This window comes from Suillus plorans (genome assembly GCF_016647745.1).
Source record: "Suillus plorans strain S12 chromosome Unknown HD556scaffold_3, whole genome shotgun sequence".
In the NCBI taxonomy this organism is placed as follows: Eukaryota; Fungi; Basidiomycota; class Agaricomycetes; order Boletales; family Suillaceae; genus Suillus; species Suillus plorans.
Genome location: NW_024537387.1, coordinates 397,475 through 415,227, shown reverse-complemented (window position 1 = coordinate 415,227; position 17,753 = coordinate 397,475). Strand labels below are relative to the sequence as shown.

General features: G+C 43.9%; 2 protein-coding genes across 2 annotated transcripts; both read right to left on the bottom strand.

Moving 5' to 3' along the window:
- Nucleotides 1–10,811: 10,811 nt before the first annotated feature.
- On the bottom strand, nucleotides 10,812–12,928 carry HD556DRAFT_1225793 (uncharacterized protein; the record flags this gene model as incomplete). The annotated part of the gene is made up of 9 exons (XM_041297037.1): nucleotides 10,812–11,201; nucleotides 11,250–11,423; nucleotides 11,478–11,549; nucleotides 11,619–11,748; nucleotides 11,795–11,868; nucleotides 11,924–12,230; nucleotides 12,284–12,464; nucleotides 12,520–12,757; nucleotides 12,806–12,928. 9 exons carry the CDS (start codon nucleotides 12,926–12,928, stop codon nucleotides 10,812–10,814), a joined length of 1,689 nt encoding a protein of 562 aa, XP_041166449.1.
- Nucleotides 12,929–14,166: 1,238 nt separating this feature from the next.
- HD556DRAFT_1437003 (uncharacterized protein) lies at nucleotides 14,167–15,860 on the bottom strand (the record flags this gene model as incomplete). Its single annotated transcript, XM_041305634.1, has 9 exons — nucleotides 14,167–14,317; nucleotides 14,368–14,516; nucleotides 14,575–14,748; nucleotides 14,803–14,831; nucleotides 14,880–14,964; nucleotides 15,020–15,069; nucleotides 15,127–15,507; nucleotides 15,557–15,700; nucleotides 15,749–15,860. The coding sequence occupies 9 exons, from the start codon at nucleotides 15,858–15,860 to the stop codon at nucleotides 14,167–14,169; spliced, it is 1,275 nt and encodes a 424-aa protein (XP_041166448.1).
- Between the last annotated feature and the right edge of the window lie 1,893 nt (nucleotides 15,861–17,753).

Sequence of the window (17,753 nt, the reverse complement as noted above, 5' to 3'; positions counted from 1 at the left end):
GAAATCAAATAGGAGAATTCCTTGAATCCATCTATTGATTGTGGCATTTGGTTGTAGGTCGGGCTCATTAAGCATGCCATTGATATATTTTGCGTCAACTTCTACATGGAGGTTCTGAACTCCAATGATGTGAAGTCGGTAATGTCGAAGTGCTCTGAAAAGTCCATACAATTCTAACTTGGGCTGAGAGTATCGTGACTCTGCATCGCCCATAGGTAAAGAACCATATCGTGCTGGACGTCGTCGTCCTTCATCGTCTACTTGCGAAAGGATGATTCCTACAGCTATGAAGCTGGAATCAACTGATAAATATACGGGGTTTGAAGAAGTATAGTCAATGCTTCTCATTGCTGGTGCTGAACATATACGTTCCTTCAAAGTTTCGAAAGCAATATCTTGCTTATCTCCCCAAATAAAAGGGGCATCTTTTCTCCAAAGTTGGGTGATAGGTTTTGCTAGTTCAGAGAATCCTAGTATCCAAATACGAACTGTCCCACAAAGTCCCATAAATCCTCGGGCTTCTTTAATCGTAGTGGGAATTGGCCAGTTGAGAATTTTGGACACTTTCTCGGTATCAGGTAGTCTTCCTTCCGGAGTACAGCGCTGTCCTACAATAAGGACGTCTGGAAGGCAACACTGAATTTTCGTAGCGGAGAATGTTGCACCTACGTCTTTTATACGGTGCATGATACGGTGAACATCATTTGCATGTTCCCAAATAAATCGTCTAATCCCTGGGTTTTCTTCTAAGACCTCGGGATTACCTTTATTGTCAGGATAGATAGTTTGTGGACCTTTGACTGGAAGGTCATCTATGAAAACATTGGCTACATGTGGAATTTCATCCTGCAGTACAAAGCTGGTACATTTCTGAAATTCTGCAGGTGCATTTGTATAGCCCATTGGCAAGGCTGTTAATCGCAGCAGTCCTAATGGTGTTAGGAAAGCTGTAAGATCTCTACTTTCTGGGTGCATTTTACGTGCATCAAATCCCCAGAATAAATCGAATACGGTGTAACACTGAGCTCCAGCAAATGACTCCACAAAGTCATCCACTATAGGAATGAGGCCAGCATCTCGAATAGAAATTTTGTTGAGAGGTTGAAGGTCATGGACTAGTCTTAGTTTGCCATTCTTCTTGAGTACACAGAACCAACGTGAACGGTATGCAGATTGGCTTGGTTCGTATACTCCTGCATTAATCTTGGACTTTAGTAGTTCAATAACTTTTTGACGTATCCCCGGTGGGATAGGAATATTCTTATATTCCCAAGGTACATGAGGTACAGTGGGAATGATATATGGGGTGAAATATGTTTCTTTGAGAGTCCCCCTATCTGTTTCTTCAAATGCTAGGGTCTCTTGATTTAAATTCATGATGTGTTGAAAAAGTTTATCTTCTTCAGGCCAAAGAAATCCTTGTGAATTTATCTTAAGGTCAACCATACGATCATGAGTTAGACGTCCATTAGGAACAAATTCAGGAGGATGTGGGGTTAACGGGATTAGATTTCGGAGTGGGTCATGAGGAAAATGACGATCTACTCTGGCTCCTTGGGGAAAAGTTCCTGACACGGGCTTGACTTTTTTGTCAACCCTCTTGTACATTGTAAGCACTGGATTTCCCTCAGGATAGTTGGTAGAGTCACAGGAAATTAAGATATCAGACTCAGTATCAGAATTTTCATTATAGTCTGAGTCTTGAAGTATAGTGTCTTCTTTGAAATTTGACGATTGATTTTTTGATGTGGGATTATTTCTAAGTCTCTCAAAACAGTCTTCTATAGACTCATTTTCAAGTAAATCTGAAGGATACACTAGGATCTCCTTACTTGAATTTTGTTCAATAGGTTTTGAGTGACTTAGACTTAAAACTTGATTTTGTTGTTGTTGGGACTTAGGATTTTCGGACAAAGTTTTGGACCACCAAAGAATTGAATTACAGAACAGGTAACTCATATCTAAGGCTATCACTTGACTTTTTACACCTTTTTCCCATAGTATTATACTCATACACATAAGCCTGCAATGTAGTTTTTGTGAATAGGCAAGAGCACTAGAGACAATCAAAACAAGCAAAGACAAACATGTGAAACGAGACTCTGAGTCTGAGAGTGACATGAAAATGGAGATATAAATACATAGGCACTGGTTCGAAGACGCGAGGGTCCATGTTTTTGGGATTATGTGAATTTTCACACGAGGCAATAGAAGTCAAAGGGGAAATGGACATGATGGACATATACGAAATTTTGAGACTTGAAGATCCAGTAACGAGTTTTTAGATTTTCTATTAAAGAAATTGATAAGTTGAAAAAATAATAACGAAGGATAGAAGTTTACCTCTAGAGCACTAGAGAAAAAACTTCTTAGCCTTAGATTTCGGCTCCTCCTCAGGTTCCTCGGCAATATCTGAGAGAACGAACCACTCTTTTGAATAAAAGGGGTCTTCGAACATCTCACTGCAAAAGGGGAGGTAGCTATGATGGTGAGACCTGAGCGCGCGATCCCAAGGACAAGGTCTCTGTCTGATGTGAGACGAAGGATGTCCTTGACAGTCCCAACATCGAGGAGACGAGATTCAGTAAGGGCACTGACAGTGTCCTCGTCAGGGAAAGGCATTAGGAGGGAATCAAGAATTTTAGAAGATAGCTCTCCTTCTCCATGAGCTTCGGCAATAGCTGCATATGAGTTCATCCGTTTAGCCTCACTCTCTGAGAAAAAAGGATTGACGTCGTCGTAGTGTCCAGTGTAGACTTTGTTAGTTAGACCTCCCTGGATGTGCAGAGTTTGGTCACATTTGATGGTTCCCGCGCGAGAGGATGCTTCAGCAAGCATGCGAGTCGAAAGGACAGTTTCAATGACATGGATTAAGTGCCGAGTGTGTGCCCTGTGGTCTTTGAGTTCTCGGACCCGTTCGTGCCAAGTCCTCCCAGAACGCGGACCTCCAGTGGGCAGTTTGACAGTTCCAGGGATGACAGGATGTCCAGGGTAGCTTCCATCTCGGAACATATGGTAGTTCCAATCATTAGCAATAATCTCGTCTTGGCAGAAACAATAGGACTCAATGGCTTGAACAACGTTAGGAATATAAACAGAATGATAGTCATTGTACTTCGCAAATTCAGAGCTCGGATATTCTTCAGCCTCGAGTCTTGTTAAACCTTCAAACGAAACATATTTCCTTCCATCTGGTCGACTCGGGCCTCGATAAGGGATGGTCCCTTCTGTAGGTGTGGGTGCTGCATCAGGTAGAGTTAACATAGGGATGTCTTCGTCATCCTGCGCGAGCCTCGAATCACTCAAGGTAGCTGTAGACGGCATATTATATTCAGGATTGCCCTTAAAAGGACGAGAGGGCATGAGCGAGGGCATATATTCATCCTCGTGGGGAAGACTGGTGACAGAGTTCGGTGGTGCCACTAAAAAGGCACTGGATGGTAAAGCACTCGAATAGGTAGACTCGATGTCGTTGTCAAACGACGGACGGACTAGGAAGACATCGATGGAGTCTTCTTTCGGAGAGACAGGTGATGGCGTTGACGTGATGGATGCAGCTGAGGAATGGGATATGATATCATCGTCTCGTTCTACAGATGATAGAACTAGAGTGAGCACGTCATTAAAATTTATCATTTCAATGCTCGTACCTTCAAATGAATCAAATACTTCGCTCTTGCTCGATTCTTGGACCGATGGAAGCTCCTTACCCTGTTTTTGTCCACGGGCAAAGTCCTTGACGAAGACTGTGTCTGGAAGGGTCTCTATAGGCGGGATTATGGTGTCAGAGTTAGAGTCTAAACCCATGTCAAGGTCTGGGAGCAAGGTAGGAGCAAAGCAAGGTTCATTGGTAGTAGAGTGTACAGGGAATGTAGGTAGTATGCGTGAGTAAGTTGATAGAGTACCGGTAGCGTTAGGTACGAAGTAAGCGTTGGGCAGCGAACAAGTCGCAATACCCGAAGTAGCAATATGCGAAGGTGAGGTGCCGGCCATACCCAAGGTAGCGTTGGGTGGAAGGATGGTGCCAGCCGTACCCAAGGTAGCGTTGGGTGGAAAGATGGTGGCGCCGGTACCCAAGGTAGCGTTGGGTGCAAGGATGGTGCCAACCGTCCCAAAGGTAGTGTTGGGTGCAAGGATGGTGGCGGCCATGCCCAAGGTAGTGTTGGGTGCAAGGATGGTGGCGGCCGTCCCAAAGGTAGTGTTGGGTGCAAGGATGGTGGCGGCCGTGCCCAAGGTAGTGTTGGGTGCAAAGATGGTGGCGGCCGTCCCAAAGGTAGCGTTGGGTGCAAGGATGGTGCCGGCCATACCCAAGGTGGCATTGGGAGGAGACGCGAGGGCAGAGAGCGCCGTTGGCGTTGGTGGCGCGAGGGCAGAGAGCACCATTGGCGTTGGTGGCGCGAGGGCAGAGAGCAGCGCCATTGGCGTTGGAGGCGCGAGGTTGGTGTTGGCGTTGGCGTAAGTGCCGCGCATAACATTAGCATTGGCGTTGGCCAAGGATTGTCGAGGAGGGGGTGAATATGAGATAGCGTTTTGATTAGTTAGATTTTGAATATAATCAAAAATAGAAAAAGACGTACCCTCCCTTCCAACAAAATCTCCAACTCCAGTGCCCTCTACAGGATCGTCCGTGTCCAGAGATGACTCCTCCCAGAGCACGGGAGAGTAAGAGGGAGAGGGAATGTCAAGCTGGTCGTTGCCGGCAGGTGGGGAGAAGGCAGTAGCGTGGAAGGAAAGTGTGAGCGCATCATTCTCAATGGAAGTGCTGAACCGGAAATTGCCGGGATTCTCAAAAAGGAAATCGGCCAGTTCGGCGCGAGTATTGTCGAACACGTGTTCCGGCATCTTCCGAAAACGCAATAGGTTACTAAATTTGGACGTGTGTGTGATTTCTGGATGCCTCGCGCTGTATTTCTCAGACACGAGGCTAGTGGGCGCTGGGCGTAGCGCTGGTTCTGGCGCTTCTTTTATGCTTTTTGAGAAATCTTTTATTTCAATTTTGGCTGACTGATCCCGGCCTTTGCTGATAAATTTCTTACCAATAAAATTCTCGGCACGGAGATCATTTTGCAAAAGTTTAGTCACGTGATTTTTGAGTTTAGAGTTTCGCGCGCTAAATTCCGAATTTGGCAATTCTTCATTAATTTCGCAAAACATGGTTGTTTCGCCCATATTACTGACCCAAGTGGACGGTTCAAAGTCCCAATTAGGATCATTTCCGTCAGGAGTGCATAGAAGTTCATAACGGACTTCTAAATCGAGTGGATTTTTGAATAATAACCACGTCCCGTCCTTTCTTTCGTCAATGGAGACGTAGTTTCCTCTTTGCCATGGACGACCTAATAATAGACTGAATGGTACGTGATCGCCAACAAACAAATTTGCGTGAGTACTAACTCCTCCACAATCTAGTGGAACATTTTGTACCAATCCGCGAAGTTTGCCTTCACCACCGTTTGCGTCATTCATAGATACTGACTTGGCAATATCGATAGGCCTATTAATAATAGTCTTCCAGACGTGTTTATTTACGATATTGAGTTGTGAACCTGTGTCAATTATTGCGTTAATCGCTTGACCGTCACAATGCATAGCTATTTTGATTAATAGCCCGCGTGTCTTTGTCCATACCGAATGTGCTTCTATCTTTGAGTCATTAGGTAAGGACTTCGGTTTAATAGCATTAGCGAGGATTCCGCTAAGCTCACGAGAGGTGCCAAGAAGCTCTCCTACCTCAAGTCGGATAGGAGTCCTCAACACTGTTTCAAGAATTTTCTCTGGCTTAATCTTAGCCGCTATGTCGGAGACACGTTGACGTGTTGTCATATTCTTACGATCCGAGTTTGGGGTTGATTTGTAAGGTGTTTCATTGGTCTTTGGGTGTTTCTCGTTGACCTTCCTTTCATCCACATCATCCATGACAATGTCTTCACTATCCCACCCATTATCTAGACCTTTTCCCGTCTCTTTCTTATTTGCGGGCTTTGTCTTTGTGGTTGGAACGGGTTGTGTGGATTTAGGTTTGGTATGAGTATCAGCCTTTTTGGCTTGAGTGGTGGGAACATTATCTTTTCCTTTATCTTTTTTGCTTGGTTTCCTTAGATTTTTGCTTTGACCTGGAGGGAATACCTCCTCAAATCTTTCACGTCTTCCTTGTGTGGAGTTTCGTGTGACTCTTTCAACCGGGAATGCATATGTTTCTTCGTCTGTATCACTTTCTTCTTCATCAGTCTCTTCGTGCCAGTTGATTGAATCGTCCGTGTCACTATCTTTGCTATCAGAACTCACATACTCTTCAATGTATGCAGTCCTAGACTCTTGAAATTTATTTTGCTTATTTGCACTATAGGTTTGTGCGTCTCCGCTATTCACTTTAATAAAGTGAGCTACTGGCACACTGTCCTCTCGCTTTAGTGCTTCGATAATCGTTTCTTCAGGTAACCGTCTTACGGCTCTTCCATCTGGTTTTCCGATTTGCCCACGGTGTGTACGTTGGAGTTTACCGTCAGCAATTAGTTTATTGATTTGTGGACACATTGGAATGCCATGCCCCTTTTCGCCACAACCAAAGCATGTTCGTTCATTGAAAGGGGTGTTTGGTGGGTGATAGAACCTAGTACCTGGTTGTGGTCCTCTGAATGTCTGATTTGCATTATTGTTTTGCCTTACATTATTTTGTCCATTTTGATTGTTGTAAGGCTTATATTCTCCTTGGGTAGCATTACCTCTTTTCAAAATAGGGGCTGCTATCATATCTTTGATGGTAGGATCAATTCGTGTTGCCCTGTAGTAATACAAAGCATAGTCTGGGTCATCGAGTGAGATTGCATTAAGTCTCTTGATGAGTCCCTCCATTTCATCCATAGGTTCTGGTGAAGTGATACCAGGACTCTTAGTATCCTTTGAGGAAGTCTTAGTCTTGGCTTCCTTGACATGTCCTTTTGCTTTCTTTTGAGCTTTCTTTACTACTTTCTTATCTTTTGGCTCTGGGGCCTTCTTCTTCTTACGAAAAAACTCGGTTTCAGACTCACTAGACTCTGAGTCTGTATTGGCATCAGAGTTTTCTTCAGTTGAGGAGTCAGTTTCAGACTCGGTCTCTACTTCAGAAACTAATAGGTCTGCATCAAACCGGTCACGGTGTAGCAATTTCTCTGCTATTGCGATAACTCGGTCTACTGGGAAGGCTTCGGATAGATCTCTGTCTGGATCCTTTGCCATGAGGCGTGTTTCAATTTTAATACGGAGTTTCTTATAAATCCCCTCCCAGAAGTAACTTGCATATTCTTCGCTTGTTAATTTCTTGGCTTGTTCAAGCCATCCTGCAATACGAATAAACCCTCTCACATACTTCTTCCAAGCAGTGAGTGTAGGGATTTTCTTTCCTCGTGTTGTCCTTACATAGGACAATAAATCTTTGCGTCTATATCGCTTCGTGTCAAGGTCTGCATCATAATACTTCAGAATGTCAGCCTTGAGTTTGCTCCAGTTATTTGATCTGAAACTGGGTAGTGTTACGGACTAGGATAGTTCGAGCTCTCCCTAGGCGGATTGCCTAATCTGATAGCGGGCTCGCTATTGGAGAGACGGGGATCTTCTCTCGAATGAGAGGTTCGGGGGTTCCACTTAAGGTAGTGTCGGCTTTCCTTAAGGTGCGGCTTAGACTGAGTGATTGGGATGATCACACAGAGGAAGTTCTGATGAAAACCTAGTAGAATCAAGTAGGGAATATACATGATTCTGTCTGCTCTATATACTGTCGTCCGTGTGCACAGACCAATACTACGTTCGGTAGGTAGGTATAAGTGTGTCTATACAAGGGCATCTTATCTGATGCCATGCGGTCGATTATCTATACATGAGGCTTACCATGCCTCTCTTATCTGTCCTCAAGGCGTAGCATGCCTTGGAGTCTAACTGCGCATGCTAAGGCATGCGGCTTCTCTTCTGACCATGAGGCAGAGCTTCCTCATGATCCGGGTCGAGGACCATCTAGGTCCGATCAGATGTAGCCTAGGCTGGTCTAGGTCATCTAACGGCGTCCAGGCCGTTCTAGGCGTCTCTACGAGTCTCCGTTGAGTCGGTAAGTCTTCCAAGACGGTGCATATGGTGGGATAGGGGCTAAGGTCATGATGACCTCCATAGGAGGGGTTCTCGGTTACATGTTATTGTAACAGGTAGTCCCTCTACAAATTCTGTTACGTGACGGGACATGTACTGGGTAATAGATTCACATTTCTCCTCATCAGAGGTTACATTGTGATAATCACACAGTTTTTCATAGTGTTTCAGAAAGTCCTTGACTTCTGAAAATCCACCCTTGAATTTGGCAGGTGCTGCCTTAGTTCCAGGGTTAGGTAATGTTAATACGGATCGTGTAGTCATGTTTGACTTTTGTTTGTGTTGCTTTGATATGATTGTTGATGTTGTGGTGTGTGGGTGGAGTGATTTATACAAAGTATGGCTTTGTTTACGATTGTTGTGATTTCTTTGTGATGTTTAAATATGTTTGTTGATGTTTTGTTGTGGGTGTAATGAATTATACGAAGTGTGCTTTGTTTACGATTGTTGCGTTATGTTTGGTACAAGAAGAAGCCTCCCTCGCGGTGGGCTCCAGTGATGTCTTGTTACTTAAGGGTCTTATATAAAAGTTGTGTATAATGACAACACAATTATACACAGGGAAGACTTCTTGCCAGTCCTTAAGTCCACGGTCTCTGACTTTTCTACTTCGTGGGAGGTAACGTGGTGAGTTCTTGGGAGGATTTAGTTTGCTGTCCTCTTCTTGTGTAGTCTGATACGAAGTGTTGTGGAATGTTCTGTGTTCTGGATAAATTCGTTAGGTTTGTTTCAGCCTAGTAGGTCGTGTTTCAACCTATGAAAGTCTGTTTCAACTTTGTCGTCCTTAGATATGTGTCTCACTTTCCGTTGAAAGAGAGAGTCTTATGTATACACGTAAAGCTTAGAATGAGAGCTGTTCGATGGTTATATAGTCAACCCCTGTAAGGTAGTATATAACCTAGAGTAGAATAACGATAACGAAAGTTATATAGTCAACCCCTGTAAGGTAGTATATAACTTTAGAATAGAATAATGATGTGTCTTAGTCTTACTTCAAGGCACGTTGCCTGCACTTTTATTCTTATGTACTCTCACACGGTTTGAGAGAAGAATGAAAAATGGGAAGTTATATTTTATGGGTGAAAATGGGGTCCTTTTATACCTTTTGGGAACCCCCTTACTAAGCATGATTTATCAGATGGATTGGTAAGAATGTGGCTTACAAACCAGATGATGAATCAGCTTATTACTAAGTACATTACAAATACAGTGTAATCTTACAAAGAATTTACAAAGCATGACAAATCATGACAAAACATGATGAGTCATGTGAATGTTGTTACAAAGCATGACCAATCATGACTAAACATGTTGAGTCAGCTTAAATAATGTTACAAACCAGAATATTCCCCAGTCACATGATGTGCTGACAAATAAAATCTGGTGGCTGAAAGAAGCCAAATAAAAATAAACAGTCAGAAATAAATAGAGATACAAAACTTTGACAAACAAATCTGTGGCTGAAAGTAGCCAAATAAAAAATAAATAATGAGAAATAAACAGAAGGTCACATGCTCATAAAAATACAAGGTAAAATAAATCTGAAAAGTGAGAAATAAAATACAAGACAATGAAATAAAGGAAAAATAGAAAGGTAACTCAGTGACAGAGGGCTAGACAGTCTCTCATATCTTCCTTATCACTCTCTATATATATCTGACATGGTATGAATCACATACCATGCATGACAGCGCACAATTGTCTATCATGCCTGGTCCTTTCATTTATATACGATTAGCCGATTAACTGTGGCAGAGCGCCAACAAATGACTATGAATGCTGAGTGCCATGCCGTAAGTATGTCAGCTCTCCAATAGGTATGCTGTAAGACCTCTACAGCTCCTTACGTTGAGTGTAACGGCGATGACAAGCACTAATTTGGATAAGATGTCACATTATTGTAACATATAAAGCATACCTTCAGAATGTATTGAACTTGTCTGAGGCAAAATGCAACGATCAGTGATGTTGAATGGTTGCAGTTTGAATCTGAATTTGCGGTAAGCTCATCAGCACCTCATTAAACGTACTTTGCATGATACCTCTGAAGGATTGAAATTGACTTGAAGACTGAGAAAAAAGGTGAACCAGAACTGGGTATATCTATGTTCGTTCAACGTTTTCCTTCACAAGCGTTTAAAAAAGACTCACCTGTCCAATAAACAGAAGTTCCTCTAACGATGGCCACGCACATTCAAGCCAGCATTCAAACAATGCCCGAACACCCCAAGTAGTTGAAGATCTGGATCTCCAAGAACACCTCACAGTGGCGGAAAAGAACTCTAATCATTTCTATGAATTGTACAAGAAATACAGGTTGAGATGGTTAGAAGAGATTCACCGTTCAAATGTTCTAGAGAAGTACGCACCACCTGATGTGGACTGCTATACCGCTGCTCAGATACAATGGGATGTGCCATCTCCATTCTTTGGTGATGCTCTAGGTGAGATTGCAAAATTAGAACAACATTTTTAGGATCACGCTAAAACTTAACAGATGAACTCAATGTGATAGCAGAGGGAACTGGTTGAATGCGTGTCCAAAGCTGCGGTCAAGAAATGAAAGGAAGAAATGCCAAGTAGCAGTAGTACTAGTACTGAGGAATTAGCAAAAGCGTAAAGCACAAAGTAGATGATCAGGCCGACTGAATTATCAAGAGCATAAAAGCATTGCTATTTGATCACTGCCAAACTTCTCAATGAAAGTATTCATTTGCGGCCCAGCCATTACGCCCCTCCTTCCACTTATCAAAGCCCTGATCCGTGTGGAAAACAAATGAGGCCCTCCTACCCTCATAGTGCATGTTAAAGTGAGTGGTTTCAGAGGAGTGAAAGATGGCAAAGTCACCGCAACCAATCTCCAACACCAATCCCTGCTCAAACATAACCAAAGCCCCTCCTGTGAATGTACCTAGGGGTAAGACAAGACAGAGGTCCTTGTCGAACCTGTCTCGATGACCCTCTGTGGTCACATTGAAATTGAGGACAAGGGAGAGGAAAGGAGCCACCGGTGAGCGTTCTCCACCAGGAAGATTCTGGCCAAGTTCTACCAGAACTTCGCACTCCTCTGGCAAAAACTCCTTCATCTATGATGCGGTGAGCGCTAAGTTGAACATCCCAGAAATGTCACTCACCACCATTTTAATCCACTCAAATAGTTCGCCAAATGTAGTCAGGATGTTGTTATACAGTTCCTGGTGCTCCAAGATGTCTCTTGAAGGATAGGGCAAACACTGCATATGATTAGTGCGACTTACATCTGCCCTGACCATACCATAAGGATGAATATGAGTGGGTGCATTGTCTCCCTGTCGGATGTAGCGTTGGCATGAGAGTTCAGTGTTGTCAATACAATGACCTACCACAGTCGAGTAGCGATTCCAGAGCGAGAAATGCAGGCACTGGAAGGGATGAAGAAGAGTCTTCTCCACCAGCTTTTCAAAGGTGGAACCAGTGTCTTGCTCCACTTGTGGCGCCCCTTCTGCGTCATTAAACTTGCGAACGTGCAAAATGTTCTTGCTTTCAAAGCAGGCGAGCAAGCTATTGGTGAGGCCAAGGCGAATGGTCTCTGGTAGAGAGGGACAGATGAAAGCCATGAGACTGCCATCTGAATTGCGTAAATCAAGCATACTGCTGAAAACATGAGCTCCTACTTAAAACAATCAAAGGATCAACTCACCCTTTCAGAATGTGCATTGGTATGCGTACATATCCCCTGTGGCTTCTGTAGCCCTCTGGATAGAGTTCACCCATCTTGGTGGAGAGCATCAGTGAAACCGCTGCATCGCAAAATTTGGAGCTCACGCACCTTATTGCCTAGATCATCAAGATCGCTAATAACTTCCCCTGCCACTGCTTTTACACGCTCGCTTTCCGTCCATATCGCATTCTCCTTCCTGTCGTTCTTAGCAGGGGATCGCACATTGTTGCAATGCGAGCAGTCAAAAGATGTTTGGACGACTGTAACACAGAAGTGTTTCACCCCACTAGGGCAACACGTCAAAGAATGTAAGTGGCTAGTTATACCCTTACCGCTAATGACAAGCGTCTGTTCAGCAACATTTGATTTGCAAATGGCCCAGACTCCCATATCTCTGGCCGGGAGAGTGAAATTTCTGGAAGGTCAGTGAGAATTTTTTTGCAAATGTAAAATAAATATATTATGCACTCTTGTCTGAAGATATCGAAGAATCCATCAGTGAGCACCAGGTCTGTGCAGTCCAGGGTGTCCCCAGCTCCAACGCATGTTAGAAACGAAGATGGAAAAACTCTTTGCAGGGAAATAGGCATTTGGGATCTGATCCAGGCGATGGTAGGTATGATACGTTGAGTGATTAAGTCGGCCTTATCTGTGGGAATGCAATAGGAACACACAGCAATGAGGCCAAATGACAGGTTACTCACCGCCAATCCCTGGCTGCCTCAACCTACTACCAACTTGCCGAAGGACACTAAACCACATCGATGCAACTTTCCACTGTATTTCCAGACCTGCAATGATAACAAGCAAGTAGAATGACCCGCCTGCAGCTAGCAAGATGAATTTACAGCCGTGTTCATACCAGCGATGGAAAGTACGTTCTGATGGCGCACTTCTCAACTTGGCAACCTCATTGTTGTAAAATTTGCGAATGTTGGAATGCTCCTCACATGCCGTGATGATGCTATAATGCAAATTATTGATCAATACCAAGAAACCAAGTGAAGTGCGCAAGTACCTTTGACATTGCATGGCCAACTGCATGTATGTGATCATGGCCATAAAGCTTGAGCCAGTTGCGTGAACCGAAACCAACTGACAGCGTGCTATCATAATTTCTACTGAGCCAACACCTAACTGGATGCTATCCTGCTGTTTGAGATAAGACAGGGCGTTATCGACCCACGCTCTGACATCCAAATGAGAGGCAGTAGAATCTACATGAGGAGTGGCGAGTGTTGCAATGAGTGCATCGGAAGTGATAAAGCTGGCGGATTGGATAGACGTAGCCTGCGCCTGCCAAATTTGAGCTGCATGAAGGTGCCTCCCATTATGAGGACAGGTGGGATCAGGACCAGGTGGCCTCATATTAATAGGCTCTCTAGGTAGAATGGGGCCTCTGGGGGGTGCGTAGGGATGTTGGTTAAGCTGACGAAGCTTCCTGGATGCTACCCGGTGTTGGTGATGACGACTGCGAAGTTCTTCATCTCCACTGCCATTGTCCGGAATGACATCAATATCTTCTTCTTCAAATGCCTCTGTGTCTAATCTGGTCTCACTAGCACTGAGCCCTTGAAAGAAATAATTATCCACTGACTCCCCATCATCAGAAGCAAGGCACTGATGGAAAAAATCTTCCACAGATGCTGAGAATTTGTGACATTTGGTGAATGACTTTTCAACAGAGAGAAAGGCACCATCTTCAGAGGACAAGCTGTATCATATCAAGGTTATCATCTGGAGTGGAGGGCTAAGGTACATGGCGTTCTCACCTATCATCCATTGAAGGCAGCCCAAGAGGGGTTCCCACCGGCAGGGTGCGCATATCCTGAACTCTCTCAAGTAAGGGTAAGGCCTCATGATTTCCACCCACCTGCTGTAGAGCATACTCTATAAGCTCAAGTTTAGCCGCTGTTAATTCCAGATTGAACTTGAATGCCTCTGCCAGTGATAGCAAAGACGATGGATGAGATGCATATGTTGACTGAGTCATGTTAATGAAGCAGTGTCTATAGTCACAGTTCCAATCAATTTCAAACTATACAGAAGAAAGCAACCGCTTAGGTTGAGCTCACCGTTGTCTGGTGCTGACAACAATGAGCACACATTCCCACCTTGATCATGTGATCAACATCAGCCAGCGATGCTTAGATCAGGCCTTCAGGGATTTAACAAACGGTTAAGGACAGAAATCAAATATACTTCACATCTTGAGAACAGAGAAGAAGTGGACACATGATATATGTAGACTAACATACTCCAATAAGCACTCTTTTGCTGGAAACAGCCTGTAAGCGATGAAGAGCTTCAAATTCAAAGTGATTAGAAGGCTTGGTACACAGGAATGATGCTCATGCGTTTGGGTGAAAGAAATGTGCGGGTATCAACTCCTGTAAGTGTTGAACCTGAAATGTATGGATGCGAACAGGAGTTCTGATGATCGGTCCTAGAGTTTGTCTCTTGTAGTGTCCATCTTTGTCCACACCATAAACATTGATATCTCTTTGCAGTATTAATACAAAATACTGGACAGATAGAAAGTGAATAGATACCTGATAAAACCAAGATCTCTGGCTACTTGTTGAATCTTATCCAGAGGCGGGCCCTTCAGACGCAGGATACGTTTGTACACCAGAATAATGTTGGCAGCAGTGGTTCGGTCCAGCGTCACATTAAGGGCCTTCTGACACCATTCATAAAACTTAAAACTCAACTCAATCAATATCAGCAAACATAAGCAAGCGATGCACTAGGCATACAATGAATGTGATGGCTTCCAGGGAAACATCTCCCTGCTGGTCCAGAATTTGATTCCAATAGACATCAGCGATGCTAATGGAAGGATTAGATGCGACTGGTCGTAAGACTATGTGGTGCCAGATTTCTTTGGCCATCTGAAGGCCGATGATTTCGCCAATGATGTCGTAATCAGCCTAAATAGAGTCAGCTTGAGGTAAGTATTACTGTGGTGCGGGTCAAACACTGACAGAATCAGAAACAAGTTGTGTATCGAGAGCTGCAAGCATCCTCGAAGTCCGTGTCTATAACTCGGCTTGATTTTTACAGAAATCCATAAGTTGCCCTGGCTGCAAGCAATGCCCGATGATTTTGTGCCAATCAGAAGCAAAATTATTGGGTTTGTGATTGTACTGCGATCATCAAACATCAGTAGATTGTTCAGAATATAAATGATAAACATATTACCTGTTCTCTTAAATGGTGCCAATGGAAGCGTGTCCCTGAAACCAATTCCACTGGAAATATGATAGGACCATGAGCGTGCATCATTCAAGGTGTTCAACGATACTCACAATCTACTGATTTACAATCATCATACGACATACCACTCCTAGAGAGCGCCTCCAGAAAACATTGTGTGAGGAATTGATGCCTGACACCTGGCAACTTCACTACCTCCATGGCATGTCCATACCTACCCGCTACTAGACCTCCTATAACACATATCTTGAACCACTGTATGATGTTTGTCCAGGGATTGTCGAGAGGTAGGTTGGCTAAGACTGTCTGACAAAGGGAAGCATGTTCCCCAATTATTTTCATGTTAGCAGGCCAGCTTAACTCTTCAGAGAAGTTGGATGTCGATCCCAAGGGTTGCATCAAGTCTTCTGATGGAATAGATGGCGACGTAGACGGTCCATGTGCGCCAGGACTAGGAATGACATTGAGGTATCCTATCATGGTCGGTCAGTAGAGGAGCGTCCTACAAGTGTATGCGCATACCTGATTGTGAGTCATAAGATCCTACAGTGTAGTCAGTCAGGTGACCATATGTTGTGCCATCAAAAGACATGGCAGTAGTAAATGCAGGTTGCCAATAGAAGCCCATCGGCCATCGCGCTAGCTTTGTGCTGAAGTTGAGTTCAACTGCTCAGATAAGTCAGATAAGGAGGTTTTGTGAGCACAAAGACGCACGATCTAGCCATGTCCAGACTGATATCAAATGATGGTTGAGAACCCTGGAAATCACATTGATGTTGTAGAGTGTTCTGTCGTCTTGCTGCTGTATGACAGAATATCTCATCATTCTAAGAAGTATTGCAGGATACTACTCATGGTGAAGCCGTAAATAGGTACAAGGACCTGATACTCTGCTCTTCCAGAGTCCTCAACAAGGGGTCCGCTGTGGTCATTCATAGTGATGTATCCTATGGGAGGATCCGTGGTCATAGCTACATCAGCTGGCCACTGTGATCACATCAGATAAAGCAGACCATCAGACATGCTAGATAACCTACATAGCATGGGCCGATGCTAGTTCCAGCTAACATGTAACATGCGAAGTCTAAGCTCATACACAGTTCATCTAAGCCACCCTACAACATGACGACCCCAGATGTTACTGATCTGATTGGAAAAAGAAGAAAAAATTGCCTCTTCCTAATGATATGTTAGTGTAATGCAAAGGGAGGCTTTTGTAAATGATACTCACAGCGTAGTCGAACATCATAACACGCCCTGCACTTTTGCTGTAAATAAATGTATGCATGACAATCAAATGCAGGAAATTGGCAAGGGAGGGGAGATGATGGACTTAGCGCCATGACTAGACTTTATAGCTTTCGAGATAGATCTGTTCATCAAATTTTATAAGGTTCATGCCCCAGTAAAAGTCCCCTTTTAAAAACATGAGGTTGTGTGACCGGAGTCCAGGCTGAACATTAGTCACTCATACGTACAGCCATGTAGCAAGATGTTCCTGCCGCCGTTCATTCTAACTCGCTTACCGTGCATAGAGGCATGATCCCACCGAAAAGGTGGCCGTCCTGAGGAGACCAATAATTTAACAGACTACTAATCAGCATAGATAAGCGATGGCTTATTGAGTTACGCACCACATCAAGATGGGCGTAAATCACCTCAGCTCATGACAGGGTAGGAGAGACCAAAATGATATATATACATGAATGGACGATGATGAAGGAGAGTAGGATTATATGTTGGCGGAATAGATAGGCATTGAGCGCACATCTAGAAACATGAATGAACACATGAACGCATGAAGGATCGAAGCGAAGCAAGAGACTTATGATGTCATGAGCCAACTTTTATTCAGCTGACTGCCGTAGCAACTTGAAGCCGCTATGATGATTGAACTCAGATCTGACGGCGAGTCTCCAAGGAGGAGAGAAGAGTCAGAAGGATGTGTAGGATGTAATTGAATAAGAAAACTTACTATGCCAAAGCATTCAGAATGTTAAGGGATGTTCAAATTTTCAAACGTCTATCAGGAATATATCTCATGTTGATCAAGTCGCGTGTTTGGACAAGCAAAATGTATTGCAGATACTATCGAAGAAAAACGCAGCCGGGATATCAATGAACGAGGGTAACAGTATACGGGGTAACCGTATGCACACAAGAGTATCAAAGTGGGAGTGATGATGGGGTGTGGTACTACAAATGAGGAGCAAAGTATACACGCTGGAACTAGATGAGAGAGCACATGCAAACGCAGCCGTAGTCACGGTGTTGTTTTCAGATGGCACACGTAGCAGTCACAGTGAAGTCACACGCACTGCACAGCATGCCTGTCACAGCAGCTGTAACATTGTGACCGTCACATTAACTCGTTAGTATCTTGCCACTACTTTGCCACGAAGTCTAAGCTACGTAATCGATATATCAGGTAAGTAATGCTAAGCGCCATATGATCGGAGTATTCGCTGATCTATGCAGACACAACAGATGGCGTCAGAAGTGTTCAGCAGCAGTGGATCGATGGGCACTATGCCCAAGAGAGTGATTGTAAGTACTTGCGATGTTCATCGATGCTTGCAATTACCAAATTTACAGATGCAAGCTGAATATTTCTGGGCTCAGGTAAGCTAATAGGAGATCTACTAATAGATCGATGTTTAAATATGTTAGGACAACGCCGTCACTGGACCCGAATCCCAAATTGGGACAACATTGAGCG